General features: G+C 31.5%; 4 protein-coding genes and 1 non-coding gene across 5 annotated transcripts; 2 read left to right on the forward strand and 3 right to left on the reverse strand.

The window, feature by feature from the left end:
* Positions 1-134: 134 nt before the first annotated feature.
* On the reverse strand, positions 135-275 carry LOC120272913. The gene has a single exon (XR_005540446.1). It is a non-coding gene; the product is annotated as a U6atac minor spliceosomal RNA (small nuclear RNA).
* A 156-nt stretch (positions 276-431) lies between these two features.
* On the reverse strand, positions 432-2,384 carry LOC120272330. The gene is made up of 8 exons (XM_039279144.1): positions 2,267-2,384; positions 2,014-2,107; positions 1,767-1,814; positions 1,633-1,679; positions 1,085-1,151; positions 949-992; positions 754-811; positions 432-658 (listed from the first exon to the last, which is right to left on the reverse strand). Exons 2-8 carry the CDS (start codon positions 2,080-2,082, stop codon positions 608-610), a joined length of 384 nt encoding a protein of 127 aa, XP_039135078.1. The 5' UTR covers positions 2,083-2,107; positions 2,267-2,384; the 3' UTR covers positions 432-607.
* Positions 2,385-5,118: 2,734 nt separating this feature from the next.
* LOC120271525 lies at positions 5,119-6,281 on the forward strand. The gene is made up of 3 exons (XM_039278214.1): positions 5,119-5,704; positions 5,819-6,114; positions 6,204-6,281. Exons 1-3 carry the CDS (start codon positions 5,119-5,121, stop codon positions 6,279-6,281), a joined length of 960 nt encoding a protein of 319 aa, XP_039134148.1.
* A 9,568-nt stretch (positions 6,282-15,849) lies between these two features.
* LOC120272500 (ent-kaurenoic acid oxidase-like) lies at positions 15,850-19,057 on the forward strand. The gene is made up of 8 exons (XM_039279335.1): positions 15,850-16,147; positions 17,054-17,531; positions 17,592-17,855; positions 17,933-18,022; positions 18,105-18,183; positions 18,272-18,378; positions 18,470-18,591; positions 18,676-19,057. Exons 1-8 carry the CDS (start codon positions 15,909-15,911, stop codon positions 18,779-18,781), a joined length of 1,485 nt encoding a protein of 494 aa, XP_039135269.1. The 5' UTR covers positions 15,850-15,908; the 3' UTR covers positions 18,782-19,057.
* A 158-nt stretch (positions 19,058-19,215) lies between these two features.
* On the reverse strand, positions 19,216-21,261 carry LOC120272501 (glycine cleavage system H protein, mitochondrial-like). Its single transcript, XM_039279336.1, has 4 exons — positions 21,066-21,261; positions 20,868-20,956; positions 20,633-20,803; positions 19,216-19,492 (listed from the first exon to the last, which is right to left on the reverse strand). Exons 1-4 carry the CDS (start codon positions 21,160-21,162, stop codon positions 19,364-19,366), a joined length of 486 nt encoding a protein of 161 aa, XP_039135270.1. The 5' UTR covers positions 21,163-21,261; the 3' UTR covers positions 19,216-19,363.
* Positions 21,262-22,740: the final 1,479 nt, after the last annotated feature.

A 22,740-nucleotide genomic window follows, 5' to 3' on the forward strand; every position in this document is an offset into this window, starting at 1 on the left:
CTACTTCCGATTGGAGGAACTCAAAAATCATTTGCTAGATATTCTTGCTTAATTATTTATTTATTTATTTAGTTTTAAAAAAATATAAATGTATCAAATCTAATTTATTTTATCTTTATAAAAAAAAAAATAATAAAAAAATTTGGATAAGATCCTCCACAACCATGATGGGAGTGGTGGGGTAGCCTTAACCATGTGTGGTAAAGAGAAAAGCCCGAAGGCTGTTCCCGTCCCTGTCAGGGGAGATGCCAACCGTCTCTCCTTTCAACGAACACGCTATTCAATTGTGGCTGGATCGTTATAAAGAAGATGTAAATCATGTAAACAGCCGATGTGGGACTATGTTTACTATTATACCAAACTTATATTGGGCCCATAAAATAATTAAAAGTCATAAAATGTATTAAAAATAAAAAGTCAATATATATATATAATAGTAAACCTTCAGGTTTTAAATTTTCACTAACAGAAAAAGCACAACCTATTATGTTCTCATACAATCAATCACCATCTACAAATCCAACATAATTTCTTTGATTTACTACATTTCTCATACAGTAATAGTCTTCAATGAGCTAAAAGAAGTCGAGGTTCATCGCTTTTGTTTTCAATAAATGAAATTCTCCGTAACAACTGAAATGATATCTTTTAAAGTCCCCTGCAATAATAATAATAATGAACACAAACAATTCTCACAGTTCATGCTGTCGATGAAATTGTGATATTTATATATAATGTATTTTGATAAGTTACCGGAGAATGGTCTTTCAGACCAAGCGATAACACCAAGGGCTTCGCTGAGCCAGAGTTACTGAAAAAAAAAAACTACATGAACATCAAGCACAACATAAAAATTTAAGATTCAACCAACAATGGTTGATTGGTTAGAGTTATTATTTCTATCAAGCTTTTACAAAACTGGGTATCAAAATTAACAAGAAAATGCACCTGATATGCTCGATCAGTTGGCGGGCACATGCAACAAGTAATGGCTGCGAATAAAAATTTCAGAAATCTCAAATTTTCTAGTTTCTGAAGACTCCTCATTCCATTCATCATATTCAGAGAAATATAATAATCTTACCTCATCTCGCTTGCCGAATATTACTGAAATATTGAAATTTGGCTCAACAGACATCCCCTCCTCTTTCCTAACAAACAAGATGATGTTTTTTCTTTACAATAAACAATTGTGGAACATTTACTCTGTTAAAAACAAACATCAAATTGTGCACTGATTATCATCGATGTGCTATAAAGTTATATAATTGCTTGCTGAACCAGCACGCACAATCCAAAAGGCAGAAACCAGAATTCACCTTTGGCTACTTTTACAACAAGAAGATAGTGATGATTATCGATTAGATCTAAATCAAATACTTCAGACCTCCAACTAACAAGATACAGTTCTAACTCTCAATTATTCAATATTAGGTAAGATTGAAGAGTAATAATTCCAAAAAATTGGATGCAAAAAACAACGAAAACTTTTCTGAATTACTGAATGTCCACTTGCTCAAGAGAAAGCACCAAACAAACCACCTTTTTATTAGCTTGATCAAAGAAAAAGCTCATACAAGTGTTCTACATTAAATCCCGATAAAAGAAAAATCACCGAATAAAGATACTTACTTAGCATGAAGTATAGTTCCCATCGATCCTATCTGCGTTACCAATACCTAAATTATTTTTTCACAGTGAGCATCATTCAAGCAAGTAGTTGCTAAATTACTGAAATTTGATTATATTAAGGTCAAGTAACAAACCAGAAAATTATCATCATACTTGCAGATCACTATGTTTGTTTTGTTCCCCTACAATGCCACAAAAACAAAAAATCCAGCTAAAAATACATGAAACTAAGCAATGTAGACCATAAATTCACTTTCAATGCCACCAAATAATTATAATAAAAAGTTACAGATAAGAATACATTTAAAAGAACACTGCGATATAAAGCAGTAAATTCAGCATTAAAATGAAAACATTTTAACAGAGTTCTTTCAAAGAAACCTTAATATTTACTGAAAAATTCTTATGAGCAACAGGAAAGCTATCAACTTGAAGAGAATCCATGCTCATGTGAAACTTGAAGATCTCCAAAACCCTGAAATAAATTAACAACGAGAATTAATTGTTCAAAAATCATCTTGTTAAAACAATGCATTTCATTAAAAAAAAAAAAACACCAAACTAAGTTCTAAATCAATCAAATAACTGAATTAATACGGAAAAAATTGACAAACAACAATGAACTCAGCTAAACCTGGCTTGAAACTTCCAATCGTCTGCTAATTTTTTCTAGGGTTTCTGATCCAAGTTGGGGATGTTCGAGAATTAGAGAGTTCGCAAACCAGCCCCTTGAATTCATGTTATTTCCCTTTCAAGTCCTCGGAAGGGTTTTTTCTAATATTGTAAATGAACCCCTCTATTTTATTATTATTATTATTATTATTATTATTATTATTATTATTATTATTTATTTTTATCTTTTTTCAGTTTGATGATGACCCCTTTGAATTCTTAAACACCGTGCAGGGAGGACCGAGGACCACATACAAGTACTCATCTATATATATATATATATAACGCTCCACTTTCTGAGATTTTTTTTTAAAAAAAATTCCATATTTTAATTTTTGTTATATTTATTTAATAAAATAGTTTGTGCAAGAAAAGAAGAATTTTATATTTTATCAAAAATTATGTTATGGTTGGGATTTGTTCATATGATTTTTACTTCATAGTTATATATATATATAGACAGGGTGTGTCATCTATTGACGAGCGTAGATTCAAAATCTACATACCTTTGTTCTCATCTTCATCATGTGTTTCATTTGTGTTACTATACTTATGAACTGTAGCACAATGAAAAGTGATATATATATATATATATATATGTACAATATTTTGATATAAATTGTTCAATCAAATATGGACAATATTATTATACCTACAGTTTAACATATATAAACCAACTAGAACACCATACCCACCCATTCTTTGGCAGTACAATGTATGTGTTACTGTTACACACCCACTTCTTCCTATCTCTCTCATCTTATTTCTCTCACTTCCTTTTCAAAATTGGGGACATTATAGAATGTCCCCAGTCTACATTTTCTTATATATATATATATATATTTGTATGTATCCAGAAGAAAGAAAAACAAAGCTAAAAGATTACATAGTTCTAGGACAAGCTATTCTAATGGCGTTAGCTAGGAATGGTGAAAAAAATGTCTCGAGAGCACATTAAAGATGTGGAGGCCTAAATTAAGGTTATTGATATGTTCCGCAAGTGCATAGTTGTCAAACAGTAATAAAGTTATCATTCTCATAGTGACTAAATTGTCAATTATCGAATAATTGGGTATAATACCATGGATTGTCTCTGTATTATATCCAAAGTGCCCATTTAGCCCCTCTAATATTTTTTGCCTGCATAGGGTCCCGGTATTTTTCATTTTGCGTCAAATGAGTCTCTCCTCTTAATGGACGTAGATTTTGTCATCTTCTCTGCTGACGTGGCCTGGAATATGTTTAAAATATTAGTAAAATATTCAAAAGGTTGATTAATAGGGTAATTAGCCTATCGGATCAGGATGGTGGATCCAAACTAATCGGATCCAATAGGCTAATGGAAAAGAGGTCGTCTTCCACCTTGATCTCGGATCTTGTTGCCTTCAAATATCTTCCACCTTTTCTAGGGTTGTCATGAAGGAGTTCATCATCGGTGCCAAGGATCATGCTTTCTAGGGTTGTCGTGAAGGAATTCACCGCTAGTATCAAGAAGCTTAATTTCTAGGGCATCTTATACCGACAAAACTTCTAACATAACACGACGGTCAGTGAACTTAGTGAAGGGTAAGGACTAGGTAAGCATGGTTGATTTTCACATTAGGGTTAGCGTAAAAAGTGCGTGGATGAGTTGTATGGTTTTTAGTTGTACAAAATGAGTTCTAGCATTGTTTTGTGTTTAGATCGCTTAGATTGCTTACCATTTATATGTTATAACAAGGATGAAGTTAATCTGCCTAGGTTGTAGTTGTTTTGTGTATAGATTATTACCACTATTCTCTTTTTTTAGTTCAAATGGTCCCCTTTGTTTGTGTCCCTCTAATAAAGCTTTGAAAGGTTGTGCCTTTGGTGTGACTCACATGGTGGCAATAATAAATAAATTGGTCAACTAAAGCTTAAATACTTTAGGTATGCTTGTATTAGTTGAGTATTCTTTGCTTATTTTGGTGTACCTTTATTTTTCTATTTTGATGCCTTGTATGTGTTTGATGAGAGATTCTATTTTTCTTGAATATATGCTAGCACAATTTGAGTTTATATGTATTTGATTGATGATAGATGCTTTGTTTATAGTTGAATATATGACCTGGTGTCTCACATGTGTTTGATGATAGGTTCATTTTTTTGTTTGATGATAGATTTCATATAATATTGCTGCCCATTTTTTATTCAGGTATGCGAAATGAATACAATTACTGACATCACTTACCCATTTCCCTACAGGTGTCAAACCATGCCGTTCACTGATGAATATGTTGTTAGTTACCACCATGGAGGTACACTCATAAGAGAAACTCAACCAAAGTATAAGGATGGCAAGGTGGTAGCCTTTGGTGTGGGCCATGACAACCTTTGCTATTAGGAGATGCTTGGAGATATTTAGGTGTTAGGTTATGATGTCAACAAAAATATGGACTTATTTCTGTAAAGGGATAGGGGACATTGCAACAAATAGCTGATGACGCTGGAATTGTAGGACTAACTGAACTGCTACAGAGACACTTTGATGTGGATGTCTATGTGGAGGCAATAGGTATTAACCATGGAAGACCTTTGCTAGAAATTTTACAATTTGGTTTTCAGGAGAGGTTTTCCTTGGAATTAAGGTTTGGTACTATAGAGGCATTTGAGTTTGAAGATGCTGAAAATGAGCAGGCTGAGGCTGATGATGAAGAGAGACTGGTTGAACTGCCTATCATAGATTGCAACTTAGATGAAGATGCTGAAAGAGATGAAGCCAGGGAGAAAGTGAGAAATTAAGTGGAGCTCAAGTAGGGTGATTAAAAAGAGGCAGAAGAAGGATCAGGTGACTAGATGGGCGATGATGTCCATGAGGAGTCTAATGTGAGGCATAATTCTAAATCTGGGAAGGTGAGAGGATATGAAAGTGATTATATTCTATCCTCAGATCCAAGAAGCTATGAGGACACCAATGCAGGCTCAGAGATAGAAGAAGCTAGGAGGCACAGGTCTACCATGCAGATTTTTGATCCATCTAAGCCATTGGAGGATTTTTCCCTTGATCTAAAGTTTAAAGACTTGAAGCTATTTAAGAAGGAACTAGTGGATTACTCAACCAGGAAGGGATTTGAATTCAAGTATGTCAAGAACGATGCAGTCAGAGTTAGGGCTATCTACTCAGGGAAAAATTACACATGGTTGATACTTTGTTCATGGTGTTGTGGGAAAAAGGCCTTAATCATAGTCAAGCACTATGTTCCTCAACACTCTTGCCTACTTGGAACTACAAAGAATAGAAAGGTAACACCACTAGTAATTGAAAAGAGATTTGGTGAGATGATCTTTGTAAAGCTTTTCATCACACCAAGGCATTTGAGATCAATGGTCAGAAGGGAAATGGGGGTCTTCATCACACAAAAAGTTTGTAGAAATGCCAAGGGTTTGATCATTAAGAAGATTGAGGAACAATTCTGAGAGGATTTCAAAGTTCTAACCAACTATGCACTTGAATTAAAAGCTACCAATCCAAGGAGTAATGCGATTATCTTATCAGAAAAGGCCAACCCTGGTGATATTCCAACATTTCAGAAGATGTATATATGCCTTACAGCAGCAAGAGAGGGGTTTCTTGGTGGTTGCAAGAGGATTATAGGAGTAGATGGGTATTTTCTGAAAGGTCAATTGCTTGTAGTTGTTGGAAGAGATAGGAACAATCAAATATTCCCAATTGCTTGGGCAATAGTACAGAAGGAGACAATTGAATCATGGACATGGTTTTTTGAACAATTGCAAGCAGATCTTGGCATTGGAGATGGGCTTGGGTGGTCCTTAATCAGTGACATGAAGAAGGTAAAATACTGAAACAATGGCATGTTTTTTTTCCTTGTTTGTAAACATACTAGGTCTACATTTCAGTAAATGTGTTGTTGTCTTTGCAGGGTATAATATATGCAACCAATGAACTTTTCCCTCACATTGAGCATAAGATGTGTGCAAGACACATCTATGCTAGGTAGGGGAAAAAAACACCAGGGGAAGGGGTTGTAGATTGCATTATGGAATGTTGCCAGATCTACCAGTCAACCACAGATGCAAAAATACCTAGATCAGATGTATAATTTTCATGGAGGGTAGGCAACTGTGAAGGACTTACTGGAGCACTAGCCAATCACAGGTTTCCATGTTGCCTTCTTTATGATGTAGTGAAGTGTGATCTTATAGACAACAATATGTGTGAGACATTTTATGGGTTAGTGTTAGATGCTAGAAGTAAGCCGATTATAAGCATGTTAGAGAATATTAGGCCGTATGTTATGACAATGATTGCTGTGAAAAAGGATTATATGTGGAAGTGGAGGTGTGTTTGTGGACCAAACATAATTGTTAAGATAAAGAAAAAAAAGGAAAAAAAGTGCTAAATGGCATGTTGTATGGAATGGGGGGCTAAGGCATGAAGTGTATTGGGGCAACTTAGTGTTGCATGTGAGGGAAGCTTATGTAGTTATGTTAGCAATACATGTGTGTTCATGTGGAAAATGGGACAAGCATGGGATCCCCTGCCAGCATGTAATGGCTTCCATTGCTTACAATGGAGCAGACCCCCTTGATTATGTCTCTAAGTGGTTCACAAAAGATGTTTATTTGAAAGCCTACCAGTCTTTTGTAAATCCAGTCAAAGGCAGGGAATTCTGGCCATCAAGTAAAGAGGGACCACTACTCCCTCTAATAGTCAAGAGGATGCTAGGTAGGCCAGTAAAAAAAAGGAGGAAAAGCCCTTGGAAAGTAAAAACAAGAGTAGAACAAAGTTGACAAGGAGAGGCAGGATATTTAAATGTGATATGTGTCAAGCTGAAGGGCATAACAAACTAACATGCCCAAAAAAAAGAAAAGCTATTGTAAGATCTATCACTTTATATTGTTTTTCTTTACATTGAAGCACATGTTAACTTTGCAGAACCTAGTAATACCGACATCTTGGTAGGTAAACACTGAGACCACCACTAACAATGCATTAGCTGGCCAGGTAAGTCATGAGGGACATACTAACACAGGAGTAAGACAAAGAATTGACATAAGACAACAACTACATCAAAAGGAATGAAAAAATTGCCTCCTACCACCTAGGGTCCATTTAAAATGTTTATGGTAACATGCACCTATGTTAAGTTCAAAATCACAAGCATTAAGTGCAAACCAAATTAAAATCAATCGACCAATATCTAAGAAGAGAAATTCAGAACATAACATCTTTTACATTCCTTTGGCTAATCCCAATCGTAGAAAGAAAGGTTCTACTCCTCCATGTTCAAAATACAACCCATGAACACTGATCTAAACATCTGACAAGAAAATAAAAAGTTTTAAAAGAAAAGAAACTTCTTATCCCTACTTGCCAATCGACAAATCGATGTGGATCCAAGCTTGATGTTCGCTTTTCTTACTCTTAGTTCCTCTTTGATTGCTTTCCTTGCCTTTTGGAGATCGCTTCTCCTTTAACCCTACCCATCCTTCTTTCTTCTTTTTTTCTCCTCCTTCCCTTTTGATACGCTAGGATTTCTTTTCCTATCGCAAAACACAGGTGGTGTTGGGTAACATGGGCTGCTTGTGTTTCTTTTTATTTTGATCTCTAAATTTCTAGATCAACACCAAACACATCCATGCTAATTAACACAGGCTAGTCGTGTTTCTTTCTGTTTCTTTGCTTTACATTCCCTTCTTACTTTATAATCCGCCATAACTTGCTTCTTATTTGGTCTTCTAGAACACATCAAACACATATATATTGGAGGTCGATTTCCACTTATTTGCATGAAAAATAATCAAAATAAGTACTCCAAACAAGGCGAATGAAATCTATACAAAAATCATGTAAAATTTCGTGATTGAACAACAAATAAGATCAAATTAATATTAGGATTTCATGCAATTTCTATACTTATCAGTCATCAAAGTGAGTCATCATCGAGTGAGCACTATTGTTAGTCTTTATATGCACATGTGCGATTGAAGAGCTTCGATTCTTAATTCAACATGTCTTTGCAGCAAGCAAATTGTGGTGTGGTACACTATTCAAAATAGGATTTTCTCATTTTCATAATTACAACTAGAGAGTCAATTTTAAGTTTCATCTTTCTAAATCCCTTGTTGTAATAAAGAAATAGACTATGATAAACACCTCAAAGTTCTGCCACTAAACTTATGCCCCCGAACATAGTCCAATCAGACCCGGAGCATGGACAAACATGTACATATCCTTAAGGCATGGACCCAGTAGGCGTGCAAGGCCTCAGAACGTATCTCAGAGCAAATTATATAAACTAATAAAACCATAAATTCCAAAAATAAAAGAGTGTAATAGTGTCTGGAAAACATAAGGTTTCTAAATAATTTCAAGATATTTGAGAAAGGACAGAAAATAATATCTTCATCTATACTAAGAGAACTCCTATTGCTCGATAATTAATGTTAATTATCATCCGGTTTGATTTGCAATGGGTAAAAAAAAAAGTTTATAAGTTTCGTAGCCCTAAACGTAATCCACTAAATATATTTGGGATCATACAGGATTTCGAAACTTAATTTCAACTATCAAGAATAATAAAAAAAACTCATACATGAGTGCATAAAAAAACTCATAAAATATATTAGAGTAAAATAATATCAAATTACATACATCATAATTAGAGTAATCCATCATAAATATAGTTCAAAAGCATAACTGTTTTTAAATTACCATAGTAGTATATATATATATATATATATATATATATATATATATATATATATAAAAATTTTCAAATTACAATTCAAAATATATCAGATTCCTAAAATAAAGGTATATATCTCCCAAATTTAGTATGGATATTAGAGATTATTTATTTTTCCTCACATACCATAGCCAAAATATCATAGATCATTTATTTATCCTCGGTGACTTGAGACTAAATATTATAAATCATTTATTTATCTTCGGTAACTCGAGGTAGAATATCAGAGGCTATTATTATTTTGCCAACAGACCGATGCAAAACTGCAGTCTCATTTTCAAAAATTTATGTCAACATGGTCAATGTTTGACATAGTTTATTTGGAGACTAAAAGTGATCTTAAAAAAAAAAAGCTTTGAAGCTCAAAAACCACTAAATTCAGAAATTGGACACTTCAAAAGTTGCAGAAATTATTTATACATAATATATCAAAATATAATCCAAAATTCTTAAATTTTTATTCCATCAATCTAATGTAACTTGGCACATAAACATTGTATGCTCCCACTTTTCATTGAACATAATATGATTATTTTTCAAAATAGTAAATAGATAAACTAATTAATAAGGAAAAAAAACAAGTAATTGAAAATTAATTATATAAACCAAATACATAAGTTATGGAAAATTTTATAATTTTAAAAAATAAAACAAAAATTTATATGTAGATTTAATTACAGGCTATTTACCTCAACAATGATTTTAGAATTCAACCCTGACACCAAATTCAAACCTCAGTAGAAAAGCTATCAAATATTGGTATATTTGAAAAAAAAAAACTTTAAATCAAGTAGAACAGTTATATAAACCCACCTAATCTCCAAAATACCTTTGTTAAGAGATGAGGCATCACAACTAATATGGGAGATATACCAACTTTGAAGATGAAACTACAAATTTATTTTGCATCTCTATCTTGTAATACTGTCTTAATTGCAAATAAGCTTGGATATTCTCTTATACTACTATCCATGTTAATTTTGGCACAGGGATCCCTTGGTAGTTTTCACTAAATGAGTATTTTATGCTTGAACTTCCTAATAAAATTCCCAAGAATATCATTTGCCTCCACAACATGAGCAAGCATAAATTCAGTGTCAATAGATGGCCAAACAAAATCAGTATCATGTAAAGCACAATTTCTCCAATACCGAAGAAACCAAGCTGCATGCATGAAAAACACACCCTATGGGATATCAAATTGTTGCTTCTTACTCCCACAGTTAAGAGAAATCTAACTTGCATATTCATGGGAAAGATTTAAAAAGATCCAAGTATCATGGAATTTCTCGCAATCCCTCCAAACATGTATAATTCTTTCATTTTTCCTTGAACAATGAAAATCTTATGATACTGTAAACTAAAAAAAAAAAAAAGTTGTTGGCAAGGATCCCTACAAAATTCTAAAAATAAATACTTTTATCTTATTAGGACAAGATTATCTGATTATGACAATACCTTGTTACAAGGCATGCAACATGAAGGTGGTTATTCCAGTTGAATCATGTATGTTGATCTTGTAGAAAAAATATCATCACTTTCTAATTTACATAATAGAATTTTTTTTTTTCACTTTCTTCAATGTTAATCCAAACAAAAGCTACCAAAAAAAAAAAAATTCCATAGCAAGAACGTCACTCAATAAATCAAAGTGCCAATTCCCAAATTCTCCACAATAAATCTAGTTGACTTACCATTGCTGATATCATTTCCCATTCTTTTAAGAAGCAACTACTTGCTTTTTAAAATGCATTGTTAGGTACATACATTTGATGCTAACTATACGATGCTAACCACAGACAATAGATTTCTGCTCAATACATCCACCCATAAACAGTCCATGTTGATCCGAATATATATTTCAATATATATGTGATAATAAAATTATAGTTATTCTCACATAATTATTTTTATGCATTTATATATATATAATGAGGACCCATTATTTAGGGACGTCCCTAGATTTGAAATCTAGGGATGTCCACAGTAGCTATTGGATCATCATCCATTAGCTAAAATCCATTTAATGAACAGTTTTACATAATGGTGTACAATAGTCTATACAATGTTTATATAAATAATATAATGGCCGTTGGACCAATGGATGTAAACAAACATTTATAGTAAACAGTAATCTGTGTACCTGTGTAGATGATTTAGACCCATATATATGTATATATGGGTCTAAATCATCTACACAAGAAAGTACCTTTTTAATTGAACATAAGAGATCTGAATCTTTAGATCAAGATTTGGATGATAATCATCCAACGGAACAAAGTAAACCTCGGCAAAGCTTTACTAGTAAACTATAAAAAGGGTCACCATCATCCAAGCAAGGGACTTAAATTAAGTGCAATTAAATTTATAAACAGAATGGCCATTAGTCATAGACCACTCTCTTGATTCCTCTTCAAATTAAACAATCCTTGAGGTAATTTTGGCTTTACTGCTTGTTCTCTTCTTCTTCTTTGACAAGGACCTCAATTTGGATCTTCACCATCAAAGAAGGCAATATCAAGGAGAAGATGAGTACAACAACTTGATTAAGAGGTGCCGCCTTGACTACTATATATCTTTAAGATCATCATCAACATCCTTCATCTGATTCTTTAATTTGCCTCCTTCCAAAAAAAAAAAAGACAAATTCATATGTCACCATAATATTTAATGAGAAGATCAACCAAGAAATATTTGTTTCTTGATATTTTCAATTTTGATTTTTTTTATTTTACACTCAAAATAGCCATGAGTCAAACTACAACAGTATAATCATGACATTTCTCAACCTAATCTTCAAATGAAGACATCATTCATTTAGATACAATTCGAGTGGACAAAAAAAATTCAAAATTTTACCTAAAAATTAAGTTTTTTTTTTTCCTTCTCTTTTTTCGTTCATGGTCATAAAAGGCATGATGGAATGACAATTTACAAGATACTATGCAAATCTAATCTCTCCAATCTCCATGTCAAGAGAAAATGATCCAATGAAACTCAATGTGACATTTGGTACCCCTTTGAAGGGACACCACACATCATTCATCTCTTCATTTCCAATATCCAATCATATGCTTTTGTCTGTGCATCCTACTCCCTATTCCCTACTAGTCCTACTAGCTAGGCAAATATTCTCATTTTTCAAATAGTTTTCCACCATGTATGTTTTATCCTATTCTTAGCTAAGGTTTTAGTGACCCAAAATTTTGTGATTTGGTCATTTGAGTGCAAATAGATTTGATTTTATTCTTGCAAGATTGATGGAAGAAGTGATATTTTGGATCTAGTTAAGATTTGTTGCTCACAAGATAATTAAAAAGTTGAGAATTAAAACTCATCACTCAATTTAGTGGTCATTAGTTGTCTACCATTTATTATTTCCACTTAGACAAATAATTATCAAATATGAATCTACATCAAAATCTCGATAAATTGTTGGTATATATTTTGAAAGTAAAAGGCATATGATGTTATATATAATGAGGCAATATCTAAATACAACAAATAAATGATGACTTATATCATGAGAACTTCATCATCAAATCTTATTTGATATTTAAATATAAAAAATTAGATCTCACCTTAAAGCCTTTCATGTGAAGGCATGATTTATTAATCTAAGAAAAGATTCCGAAAGAAAGTTATTATTTTCTTAAAAGAATATATTAGTAAAAAGTTATAGGAATATAGGAGAGTAAAACCGGCTTTTAAACAATAATAATAAATTATTTTTGGTTTCTACTGAGCAAGCATTTAAAATGTCAACTTTGTCATACTTAAGGGTAACATGTTATTTCTAAATACCTGCTTTATGTGAAACATGTTAGTTTACTAATTTTTATAAAAAAAGAGACATATTTCCTTTTTTTAATTATTTTTTGCTAGTTTATTTAAAAAAAATTACCCTAGCATTTATATCTAACACAAAAAAAAAAATCATAAATACAAAATAATCTTTAAAATTAACTATATTTATCCAAACATCTGTCAAATAATAATAATAATAAATAATCTAGTGCACATATATATTACATGAAAAGTTTTTATACAAACCTTGCGCCATAGATATAGATATACACACATAAATGATGAGCATCCTAAAAAGTTTTAATTGCGGTAAATAAAAAAAGTAGCAACTTTTTTCTTCGTATTAAGAAATACATTTATTTTTCAATTTGTTTTTCTTCAATCAATCAGTACATCCAAGAAAAAGGCCAATTTAATTAGTAGTTTTTTTTTTGTTAAATTTCTTATAGAGTAAAATTCTCATTTGTACACAAGTCAAGAAAAGAACATGAAGATCTATTAGATAATATAAAATATTGGTTCTAAGTCATCTTTGGCAATGAATCAACAATTTGAAATACTTTTCTTGCATATTCTTGATGAATCAGTGTTTATATATAGATATAAAAAGATTTGTTTTGGAAGTAATAAGCATTTTTGACATCTCTTCATCTACAGATAATTCTCGACAAATAATGACATCAGGTTATTGCAGGTTATTTATTGAGTTTAGTGGTTCCGTATAAAAAATTATTAACTCTAATGTGAAAAAAACAAAATCATTTGAAGTCCTCTTGTATGTTTCGAAAAGAAAAAAATAAGTTATTTACATTTACTTTGATAGGCAGAAGTGAATTAAAGACTCAATAGTGGTCATTATAAAAATCCTAAAATTATAAAATTTTAATCAATTTAGATGCTTTTTTTCCATCTCACCAAAACTCATTCTTTTTATACAAGACAATTCATGTCATGAAATTAAAAAATAATAATAATAATAATTGCAATGCATGCAAGAAAAGTCCAAGGGTAAAATAATTATATAAGAATATATAGCTAAACATTCCTAGCACTAAGACGTGAGAACAAAATAATACATGATATCACATATAAAATTATTATATTCACTCTAGTACAAGTTTGTTTGGCCTTGATATAACCAAAATGTATATTATGTTTTAATTTAGAAAAAAACTAAATCCTCATTTTTTTTTTAAAATTAGAATTTCATTGATATGAAGTTTCTTAGAAGATGGAATCACAAACAACCCTTTGAAAAGAAAAGTCATATATAATTATTAAATGAGAATCTTCCAAGCAAGTGCTTTTCTATTGGTTTTATTTTATATTGATTTGAATTTTGTTTGGAGTTATTAACTAATTAATAATGAAATATTAATCAATCACTAAACACTGACAGAAGTCCACTCATATTAATTTCAAGTACAGTTGCAACATCATGTTGCATTAGGTAATAAGTCATATTATTGGCATCTAGAATGAAATTTTCAATCATTGATTAGGACCTTCACTATTTATCCAAATTATGAAATGAAAATTTTACACATTGATAAAGATACTTATTATTCATGCAAATTTTAATAAATAAACATATAAAAAATATTGCTAATAATTTCTCACAATTTGATAATCAATGATGGTTATAAATCTGAAGAGGCTTCTATCCGAAAAATATCATAATTATTTGGAGCTTCCTGAATTTTCAAATATTATTTTTTTTTATTTTGACTAAAATATTCCTTTTTTATTAAATATAATTTTATAATAAATATAATTAAATGGTAGATATAATTGCTAAGTCAAAGTAAAGTTTACTTTTAAAAAGATAACATCATAATAAAATAAATTAAAATAATATATTATTAATGAAAACTTGGTCCATGCATTTATTTGTGAAGATCAAGTTTTATGAAAGTATTTTTCATACAAAATAAGAAGCAACACTAAAAATTGCTTGCTTTTCTATTTATTGTTTTCGAATTAAATGAAAAGCTAAGAAATACTAATAAATACCAACAATCCCAAATATGTTGTTACTCTTTAGTTTTTTTATTTTAAAATTTGGTATAATAAAAAATATTTAAAAATCATATAATATCATTTTTTTTACAAAATGAACAAGTTATGTCAAGAGTACCCACTGGCTAACAAAATATTTGGTCTGTTCTAACACGGTTCTTGACACTCTTTTTATATAATTAAAAAACTTTTCTATAATTGAAAAAACAAATCTATTAAATAAACTCAAATCTAGCTTCCCCTATTATCATAAAAAATAAACAATCAGAAGTACCAACAACACCAAATAGATCCTTTGTCTTTAGTTTTTCCACACAAAAATCAAACCACTTTTTCCCCATAATTAAAGAATATTTCTATGAGTAGAAAAACAATTCCATTAAACACAACCAAACCCAACTTCCACAAAATACCCATCCCACCACAACAAAACACAACACACATGATTTCTTCTCTCATTCTTATTAAATAAATAAATAAATAAACACCTCAATATGCACACACACACACTACCGATCGAGTGCATTCAAGTTTTCTTTATAAAATTATATAAAAAAATAAAAATAAATAAAGTAACAGCACAACACACACTCCCCTCCCCCACGTTGCATGAACCATTGAACGTGGGAAAGATAATAACAGTACAAAACAAAGCATTAAAAAAAAAACAATAAATAAATAAAAAAATAAGAAAATAGCTAGAAAGAAATCAAAGAAAAAGAAACAAAGAAAAAAAAAATGAACTAGTTCATGCATGGGGTCCAATGATGTAATGTCCTATGTGGATGGTAGGGTCAACAAGAGCAAGTTTAACATCTCTAACCACATGTATGACTAACCAACTTGTGACCAAAACCCTTCATATACAACAATGGCCGGCTTCTTCTCCTCCTCTATATATTCTCCTCCTCATTTCTCTTCATTCACTCTCCCTTTCTCTCTTTTTGTATCTCCTTTTTTTTTCTCTCCAAATATCTATATATATTATCAACATATATATATATATTTATATTTTTATAAGTATAAGATTTTTGAGTACGAAAAAAAAAAATGATAGATTTAGGGAGTGTTATGATGACCGTGGTGGTGATTACCGGCGCGGTGATGATAGCAAAAGAAGCGATGAAAAGAGCACACAAGTGGTGGCAAGAAAAAAAGCTCGATAAAAAAATACGGCAAAAATTGCCTCCCGGAGACATGGGTTGGCCGGTTATTGGTAACATGTGGACATTTCTCCGATCATTCAAGTCTAGTGATCCTGACTCTTTTATTGGCTCTTTTGTTAATAGGTATTTTTTTTTTTAATTTTTTGAATATATATATATATATATATATATTTGGTTTTTGATGTTATATTTGTGTGAAGTGAAGGACATTGAAACAGTATTTTGATTTTTTTTTTAGTGGTGAGTGATTGAGTGATTTGAAGGCAGAACTTGGCATTTTCAGAAACAGGATAGGATATGTTTGCATCAGTTTCTGTCTGTTTTTTGTCTGCTTATGTTTCAGGAGTTATTTATTATTATTATTTTATTTTATTTTATTTTATTTTTTGTCATATTATATTAAGACATTGTTTGTACTTTCATTGGTAGTGTTTTTCTTGTTGTTGCATCATATGAAAAAGAATCAAATGATGGTAATCTTTTTATCTTTGTATGCTTGTTCCTTTGCTTTGTTTATGATTCTCTGGTCTTTCAAGGACTTAGAATATAATGTTATTTAAGGATTAGGAACTGATTTTATGATTATAATAAGACATGTATTATTGATCTTTTTTCTTTTTATTTTATTGGGTTTTAGATTTCTCAGTAATCCAAAAAATTCCTTGTTTTCAAATTTTATTATATTTTGTTTGCAAATTCAATTATTTGTTTTTTTATTTTTTATATATTAGTCATAAACTCATTGTGATTTATATATCCAATCTTGTACAAAAAAATAAAAAATTTACTAAACATTCATGTTAGTACTTTTATTTGAGTTGATTACTTTCTCTTAGAACTAAAGAAATACACATTTATGTTATTTATAAATTCACTATAATTTTAATACATTGTCAATTTTCATGTTTTTTTTTTTTGGTATTTAGCTCGTAGATTATGAATTAGATTAATGTTACAAGAAAACAATGGCATAAATATATAAATAACGATGTATATTTTGTCGACAAAACTCATTACGGTTCATCGTAGATTTGGTCGAACCGGAATGTACAAAGCATTCATGTTTGGAAGCCCAACAATATTGGCAACAACACCAGAAGTTTGCAAGATTGTATTAATGGATGATGAGAAGTTCATTCCTGGATGGCCAAAAGCCACTTGTGAACTAATTGGAAAGAAATCATTCATAGGCATCACTAATGAAGAACACAAGAGATTACGACGCTTAACATCGACTCCGATCAATGGTCATGAAGCTCTAACAACTTATCTCAAGTTCATCGAAGACACTGTCGTGTTTACTTTGGATAAATGGTCATCGATGGGCGAAATCCAATTCCTAACTGAGCTTAGACGGTTTACGTTTCGAATAATCATGCATATTTTCCTGAGCTCGGAGAGTGATCCAATAATGGAGGCCTTGGAAAGAGTATATACTGATCTTAATTATGGAATGCGAGCTATGGCGATAAACTTACCGGGTTTTGCTTACCATAGAGCTCTGAAGGTATTTGTTACTGTTTGATTGAATTCTTCGTTGTATGATGAGAATTGTATCGAATTGCAGGCAAGAAAGACGCTAGTTGCAGTGTTGCAATCGATACTCAATGAGAGGAGGTCGTTGAATGGAGGCAAGCTTCCGAAAGAAAGCAAGGACATGATGGATGCTTTGCTAGAAGTCAAGGATGAACATGGCAGGCAATTGGATGATGAGGAGATTATCGATGTTTTGATCATGTATCTCAATGCTGGTCATGAATCTTCGGGTCATATCACGATGTGGGCAACTGTTTTTCTACAAGAACATCGTAATTGTTTTCGATTAGCCAAGGTATATAGATTTCTGTTTTTCTGCATTTTTACTGTCAAAACTGATGAACCTATTCTAACATGTCTAATGTTATTTAGTTAGAGCAAGAGGAGATTCGAAGGAACAAACCTCCCACGGAGAAAGGATTAACACTCAAGGATGTTCGACAAATGAAATATCTCTCCATGGTTTGTTCATCTTTTATTAAAACCAATGCTGAGCTTGTAAATTTACAAATGCATACATCTAAATTCGATTTGATTTTTGAAGGTTATTGATGAAACATTGCGTCTAGTTAATATCTCATTCGTGGCTTTTCGGCAAGCAACAACAGACGTTGAGATCAATAGTTAGTATTCTCACCACATATACTAATAGCAAATGCTTGATTCTATTGAATACTCAGCTCATATATATGCATGATTTGATTGATGCAGATTATATCATACCAAAGGGTTGGAAAGTTCAAGTATGGTACAGAAATGTTCACATGGACCAAGAAGTTTATTCTGATCCTAAAGAGTTCAACCCTTCTAGATGGAATGTAAGTATCAGATGATGAGCCTTGTTTTTTCTCTTCATTTAGTAATCCATGTTCATATTATGAGATTTAAACTGTATAACCTACGATCCAGGGAGTCACACCTAAAGTGGGAACTTTTCTTCCCTTCGGAGGAGGAAGTAGGCTATGTCCGGGAAATGACTTAGCAAAACTCGAGATATCAGTTTTCCTGCACTACTTTCTATTAGATTATAAGTGAGTTCTTCTACATCAGTATCGGTTTTTCTCTTGTATTTGGAATTCTCTATATAGTTTTATATATTGTTGGTTTGATTGCAGAATGGAGCGGCTAAATCCAAAGAGCCCGGTGAGGTACTTACCTCATCCTCGGCCAAAAGATAACTGCATGGCAAGAATTACAAAGCTCTTGGTATCTGACACTTGATATGAGGTCGAATTGTTTTTGGCTTCAAACAATTCATACAGCAGATAAGCAAGGCTGATCAAGAAGCAAAATGATAAAAAGGAGTTCGATAATTTGTAATTCGATTCTCCAAATTACATCAAGCTTTCTTAAAAGAATGATAGGCATTGCATTGTCAGAGAATTAGATTATGGAGATCTGAATGAAGAACTCATAAGACTTGTGTCCATATGTATACCTACTGCACTTGATGTACCAAGACTTGTCGCCTAAAAAGAACTTATATTTTCTCTTTAATTACTTCTGTGATTGAATTTAGAATTCTTCAATTAGGCAATGGAGAAATTGAAAAAAAAAATATTATAGCTTGCACTTGTGTTGCATTATTTCTGAGGCATTGTCGAAAAGATAAATCGGTAAGAATCAACATGCAGAAATAATAATCAAGGAAACAGTTGATGACAAAGTAGTTTCATAATGATTGAAGATTATGTTTGAATTTTTCAATATTAAAAAAAGGGATTGCAAACTAAGTGGTTTTACCTCCACATTTTAACAAAGCCAATAGTTAGCAGGAACCATGTTGTAATCCTTTTTGGCTCATTAATGGTGAGCGTCTTCTTCTTCGCAAAACTTGGTGTACTCCTTCGACCCCATTAAGGAATCCAATTCTGATACATTGCTTGGCTGGACCTTTATCATCCATCCGTCTTCGTATGGACTAGAGTTAAGCTACACGAGCAAAAAGTATATACTGTTAATAACAAAACAGTAGAAATTCTCGAACTAATTATATTCCAGTGTTCATTGCTGTGATGCAAATGGAAAGGAAGGAACAAACCGACCATTTGACTTTTTTATCTTCATATGGACTGAAATTAATCTACTCAAGCAAAAAGTATATACTGTAAACAACAAAAACAGCAGAAATTTTCTGGCTTTATTATGTTCCAATACACATTGCTGAAATGCAAATCAAAGGAAAAACAAGTTGATTGGTTGAATTACTTTATTCATGGACTTGGAGTTAATCTACACAAGTGACAAGTATAAACTATAAACCAACAAAACAGCAAAAATACTTCAACTAAATAATATGCATTGCTTCAATGTAAATCTAAAGGAACAAACAAACTAATCAATTGAATTATTTTATTCCAATATGCATCTTCATATGTACTTGGACTTAATCTACACAAGTATATACTACAAACAACAAAAAAGTCAAAATAATATGCATTACTGCAATACAAATCGAAAGGAACAAATTGGTTGAATTACTTTATTCCAAAATGCATCTTCATATAGAGTTGGAGTTAATCTATGCAAGCAAAACACACATGCTATAAACAACAAAAAAGCAGAAACACTTCACCTAAATAATATGCATCACCGCAATGCAAATTAAAGGGAACAAACAAACTGATCGCTTGAATTAATTTATTCCAATGTGCATCTTCTATGAATTAGAGTTAATGCACACAAGTGAAAAGTATATACAATTGACAACAAAAACAGCAGAAATTCTCTGACATATTATATTCCAATATGCATTACTGTGATGCAAATCAAAGGGAACAAAAAACTGATAGGTTGAATTATTATATTTCAATATGCATCTTCGTATGAATTACAGAGTTAATCTACACAAGTGAAAAGTATGCAATATTAATAACAAAGACAGCAGAGATTCTCCAACTAATTATATTGCAAAATTCATTGCTGCAATGCCAATCAAAGGTTGCAAAAAACTGATTGGCTGGCAAGCAAAATGTATCTCCCACAAACAACAAAAAGCAGCAAAAGTTTTCGAACTTACTCTATTCCAGCATGGAAATAAAAGAGAAGAAACAAATAGATAGGTTGAATTACCAGGATTGGAGCTTCTGAAAGCTTGGTATTAACTTCAATAATTTCACCAGAAATTGGAGAATTAACATCACTTGTTGCTTTAACACTCTCCACTGCTCCAAAGCTACCACCTTTGGTCACTTTACTCCCAGATTCAGGCAGATCAACAAACACCACATCTCCCAAATGACCCTGCACAATAATGTCTTAAAAAAATCACCATCAAATGGACAACTTGGATTCAAATTCTGCTCACCTGGGCGTGGTCAGTGATGCCAACAGTAGCCACAGAGCCCTCATGCTTCACCCATTCATGAGAAGGGCTATACTTCAGGCCATCCAAAACTGATAAGAAACAAGAAAAAAAAAAAACAGCTTTACAAGAACAAAACCAACAAGTGCAAGTTTAATGAATGCAATGCAGTAAAATGATGGGAGGAAGTTCATGGATTACCAGAAGAGAAGCATCTGAAGAAGGTAGGAGCTCTAGCTCCATTGCAAGAGATTTTGAGCACATTGGCAGCTGAAGAAGCCCAGAGTTTCAAAGCCATTGCTATGCTCTCTCACTCTTCTCCTTCTTCTCCTTCTTCTTCTTATTCTTCTTGAGGCAAAGCAGTGGTTTTAGTGTTTGATAGTACTAAAAAAATGGATTTTGTTTTGTTGAGTGGATACCATTCATAGCCTCATCTACTCATTGTGCAAACCATGTTTGGGGTTTTCTTTGCATGACATGGAAATTATTTTTTCCTAGGGGTGAAAAATATAAAAAATAATGATTAAAAAATAATAATTTCAAATTTGTTATGATTTTTAAACTAACCAACGGCGTTTGGGTCAATTGGTATCGGGTCTCTTGCGTAGGCCGTTCATTTCGGGGAGGACCCGAGATCGAACCTCATGTCTTACGTAAGGTGAGAACACATGGGTCGACGTTGAGTCTTGCTCCTCACACGTGCACGCCCCTGGGTTCTGGTGCTTGTCGCATTTTTCAAAAGGAAAAAAAAATCTTTAAACTAAAAAAATAATATAAAAAGTCTCTAAATTACAAAAACCAATTTAGATATTTTTATTAAAAAATTCTTTTGATTATTGACACACTTGAGCAAAGAGTTACTAGGAGCTCTATAAAGACTGATAGGTGATAGCGAGGCAAATTTTTATGTGTCAACTCCGTTGAATAAAAAAAATAAAAAAAATTCTAACCATGAAGTAAAATGAATAATTTTGGTTCTCGTATATGGACCTGAAGAATATGAAGAATAGTAATTATATAATATACTCGTTTAAAAACTATTTGTCAAGTAGTAGCTAATAAACACTGAAAAAAAAGGAAAAAAATCATTAATAAAAATGAACACCGAAAAAAAAGGAAAAAATCATTAATAAAAATGACAAAATAATTCCAAAATATTTTTTTTAGGGATGCAAGTATATGAGTAAAATGAAACTTCATTGAAGTAAAAATTTATGTTTGTTCATTGCAATGGGATACATGTAAGTTTGCATTTTAAAAGATATGTTAATCATTTAATTATTATAATATTTTTTTAATAAAAAATTTAAAAATAGAAAATTAAAATATTTAAAAAAAAATCTTCGTAGCACATTAATTTAGGGTTATTTGGTTCCCTACATTTTAAATCATAATGTAAGAGAAATGATGTTTAAGTGAACATATTGTGATTCAAATTTTAAAAATGTTGTTTGATTTCTGCAAATATAAATGATGTGTTTAGTTTTTTTATTTAGTTTTTTATAATTTTGAGCATAGAATCAATCATATATATTTTTTTAGAGGAGACAATATCAAATAAATTTTTTTATAGACAATTCCAATTAATATTTAGAGGTTTACAATAGAAAAAAAAATCATTTTAGAATAATATTCTCTATAATAGTTGAGAAGAGCTGATTCATTGAAAAAAGGATGAACATATGACATCTAATTATAAAGAAATTGTATTTTATTTTAATTCTATTCTAACAAACCAAAGAGTTTTCTAAAGGAGAAAAATTCCTTGCATGACCATTGGAAGAGATAACTGATAATATAGATTTTTTAAAATTTTATATGTTGAATGAAATGAACATGGTAAAAAGTAGGTTTTCATAATAAAAATTTTTAATTG

Source organism: Dioscorea cayenensis, chromosome 11 (assembly GCF_009730915.1).
Source record: "Dioscorea cayenensis subsp. rotundata cultivar TDr96_F1 chromosome 11, TDr96_F1_v2_PseudoChromosome.rev07_lg8_w22 25.fasta, whole genome shotgun sequence".
In the NCBI taxonomy this organism is placed as follows: Eukaryota; Viridiplantae; Streptophyta; class Magnoliopsida; order Dioscoreales; family Dioscoreaceae; genus Dioscorea; species Dioscorea cayenensis.

Coding starts and splice junctions, on each gene's coding strand:
- LOC120272330 (XM_039279144.1), bottom strand. CDS start 2,082: ATGAGCATGGATTCTCTTCAAGTTGATAGCTTTCCTGTTGCTCATAAG. Junction 1,815..2,013: donor ATTTTTCAGTAAATATTAAG/GTTTCTTTGAAA, acceptor GTGGCATTGTAG/GGGAACAAAACAAACATAGT. Junction 1,152..1,632: donor GGAACTATACTTCATGCTAA/GTAAGTATCTTT, acceptor CTTGTTTGTTAG/GAAAGAGGAGGGGATGTCTG.
- LOC120271525 (XM_039278214.1), top strand. CDS start 5,119: ATGGGCGATGATGTCCATGAGGAGTCTAATGTGAGGCATAATTCTAAA. Junction 5,705..5,818: donor AGTTTGTAGAAATGCCAAGG/GTTTGATCATTA, acceptor TTATCTTATCAG/AAAAGGCCAACCCTGGTGAT. Junction 6,115..6,203: donor TAATCAGTGACATGAAGAAG/GTAAAATACTGA, acceptor TTGTCTTTGCAG/GGTATAATATATGCAACCAA.
- LOC120272500 (XM_039279335.1), top strand. CDS start 15,909: ATGATAGATTTAGGGAGTGTTATGATGACCGTGGTGGTGATTACCGGC. Junction 18,023..18,104: donor AAATGAAATATCTCTCCATG/GTTTGTTCATCT, acceptor TGATTTTTGAAG/GTTATTGATGAAACATTGCG. Junction 18,184..18,271: donor AACAGACGTTGAGATCAATA/GTTAGTATTCTC, acceptor TGATTGATGCAG/ATTATATCATACCAAAGGGT.
- LOC120272501 (XM_039279336.1), bottom strand. CDS start 21,162: ATGGCTTTGAAACTCTGGGCTTCTTCAGCTGCCAATGTGCTCAAAATC. Junction 20,957..21,065: donor CTTCAGATGCTTCTCTTCTG/GTAATCCATGAA, acceptor GTTTCTTATCAG/TTTTGGATGGCCTGAAGTAT. Junction 19,493..20,632: donor TTTCAGAAGCTCCAATCCTG/GTAATTCAACCT, acceptor TTGCTCGTGTAG/CTTAACTCTAGTCCATACGA.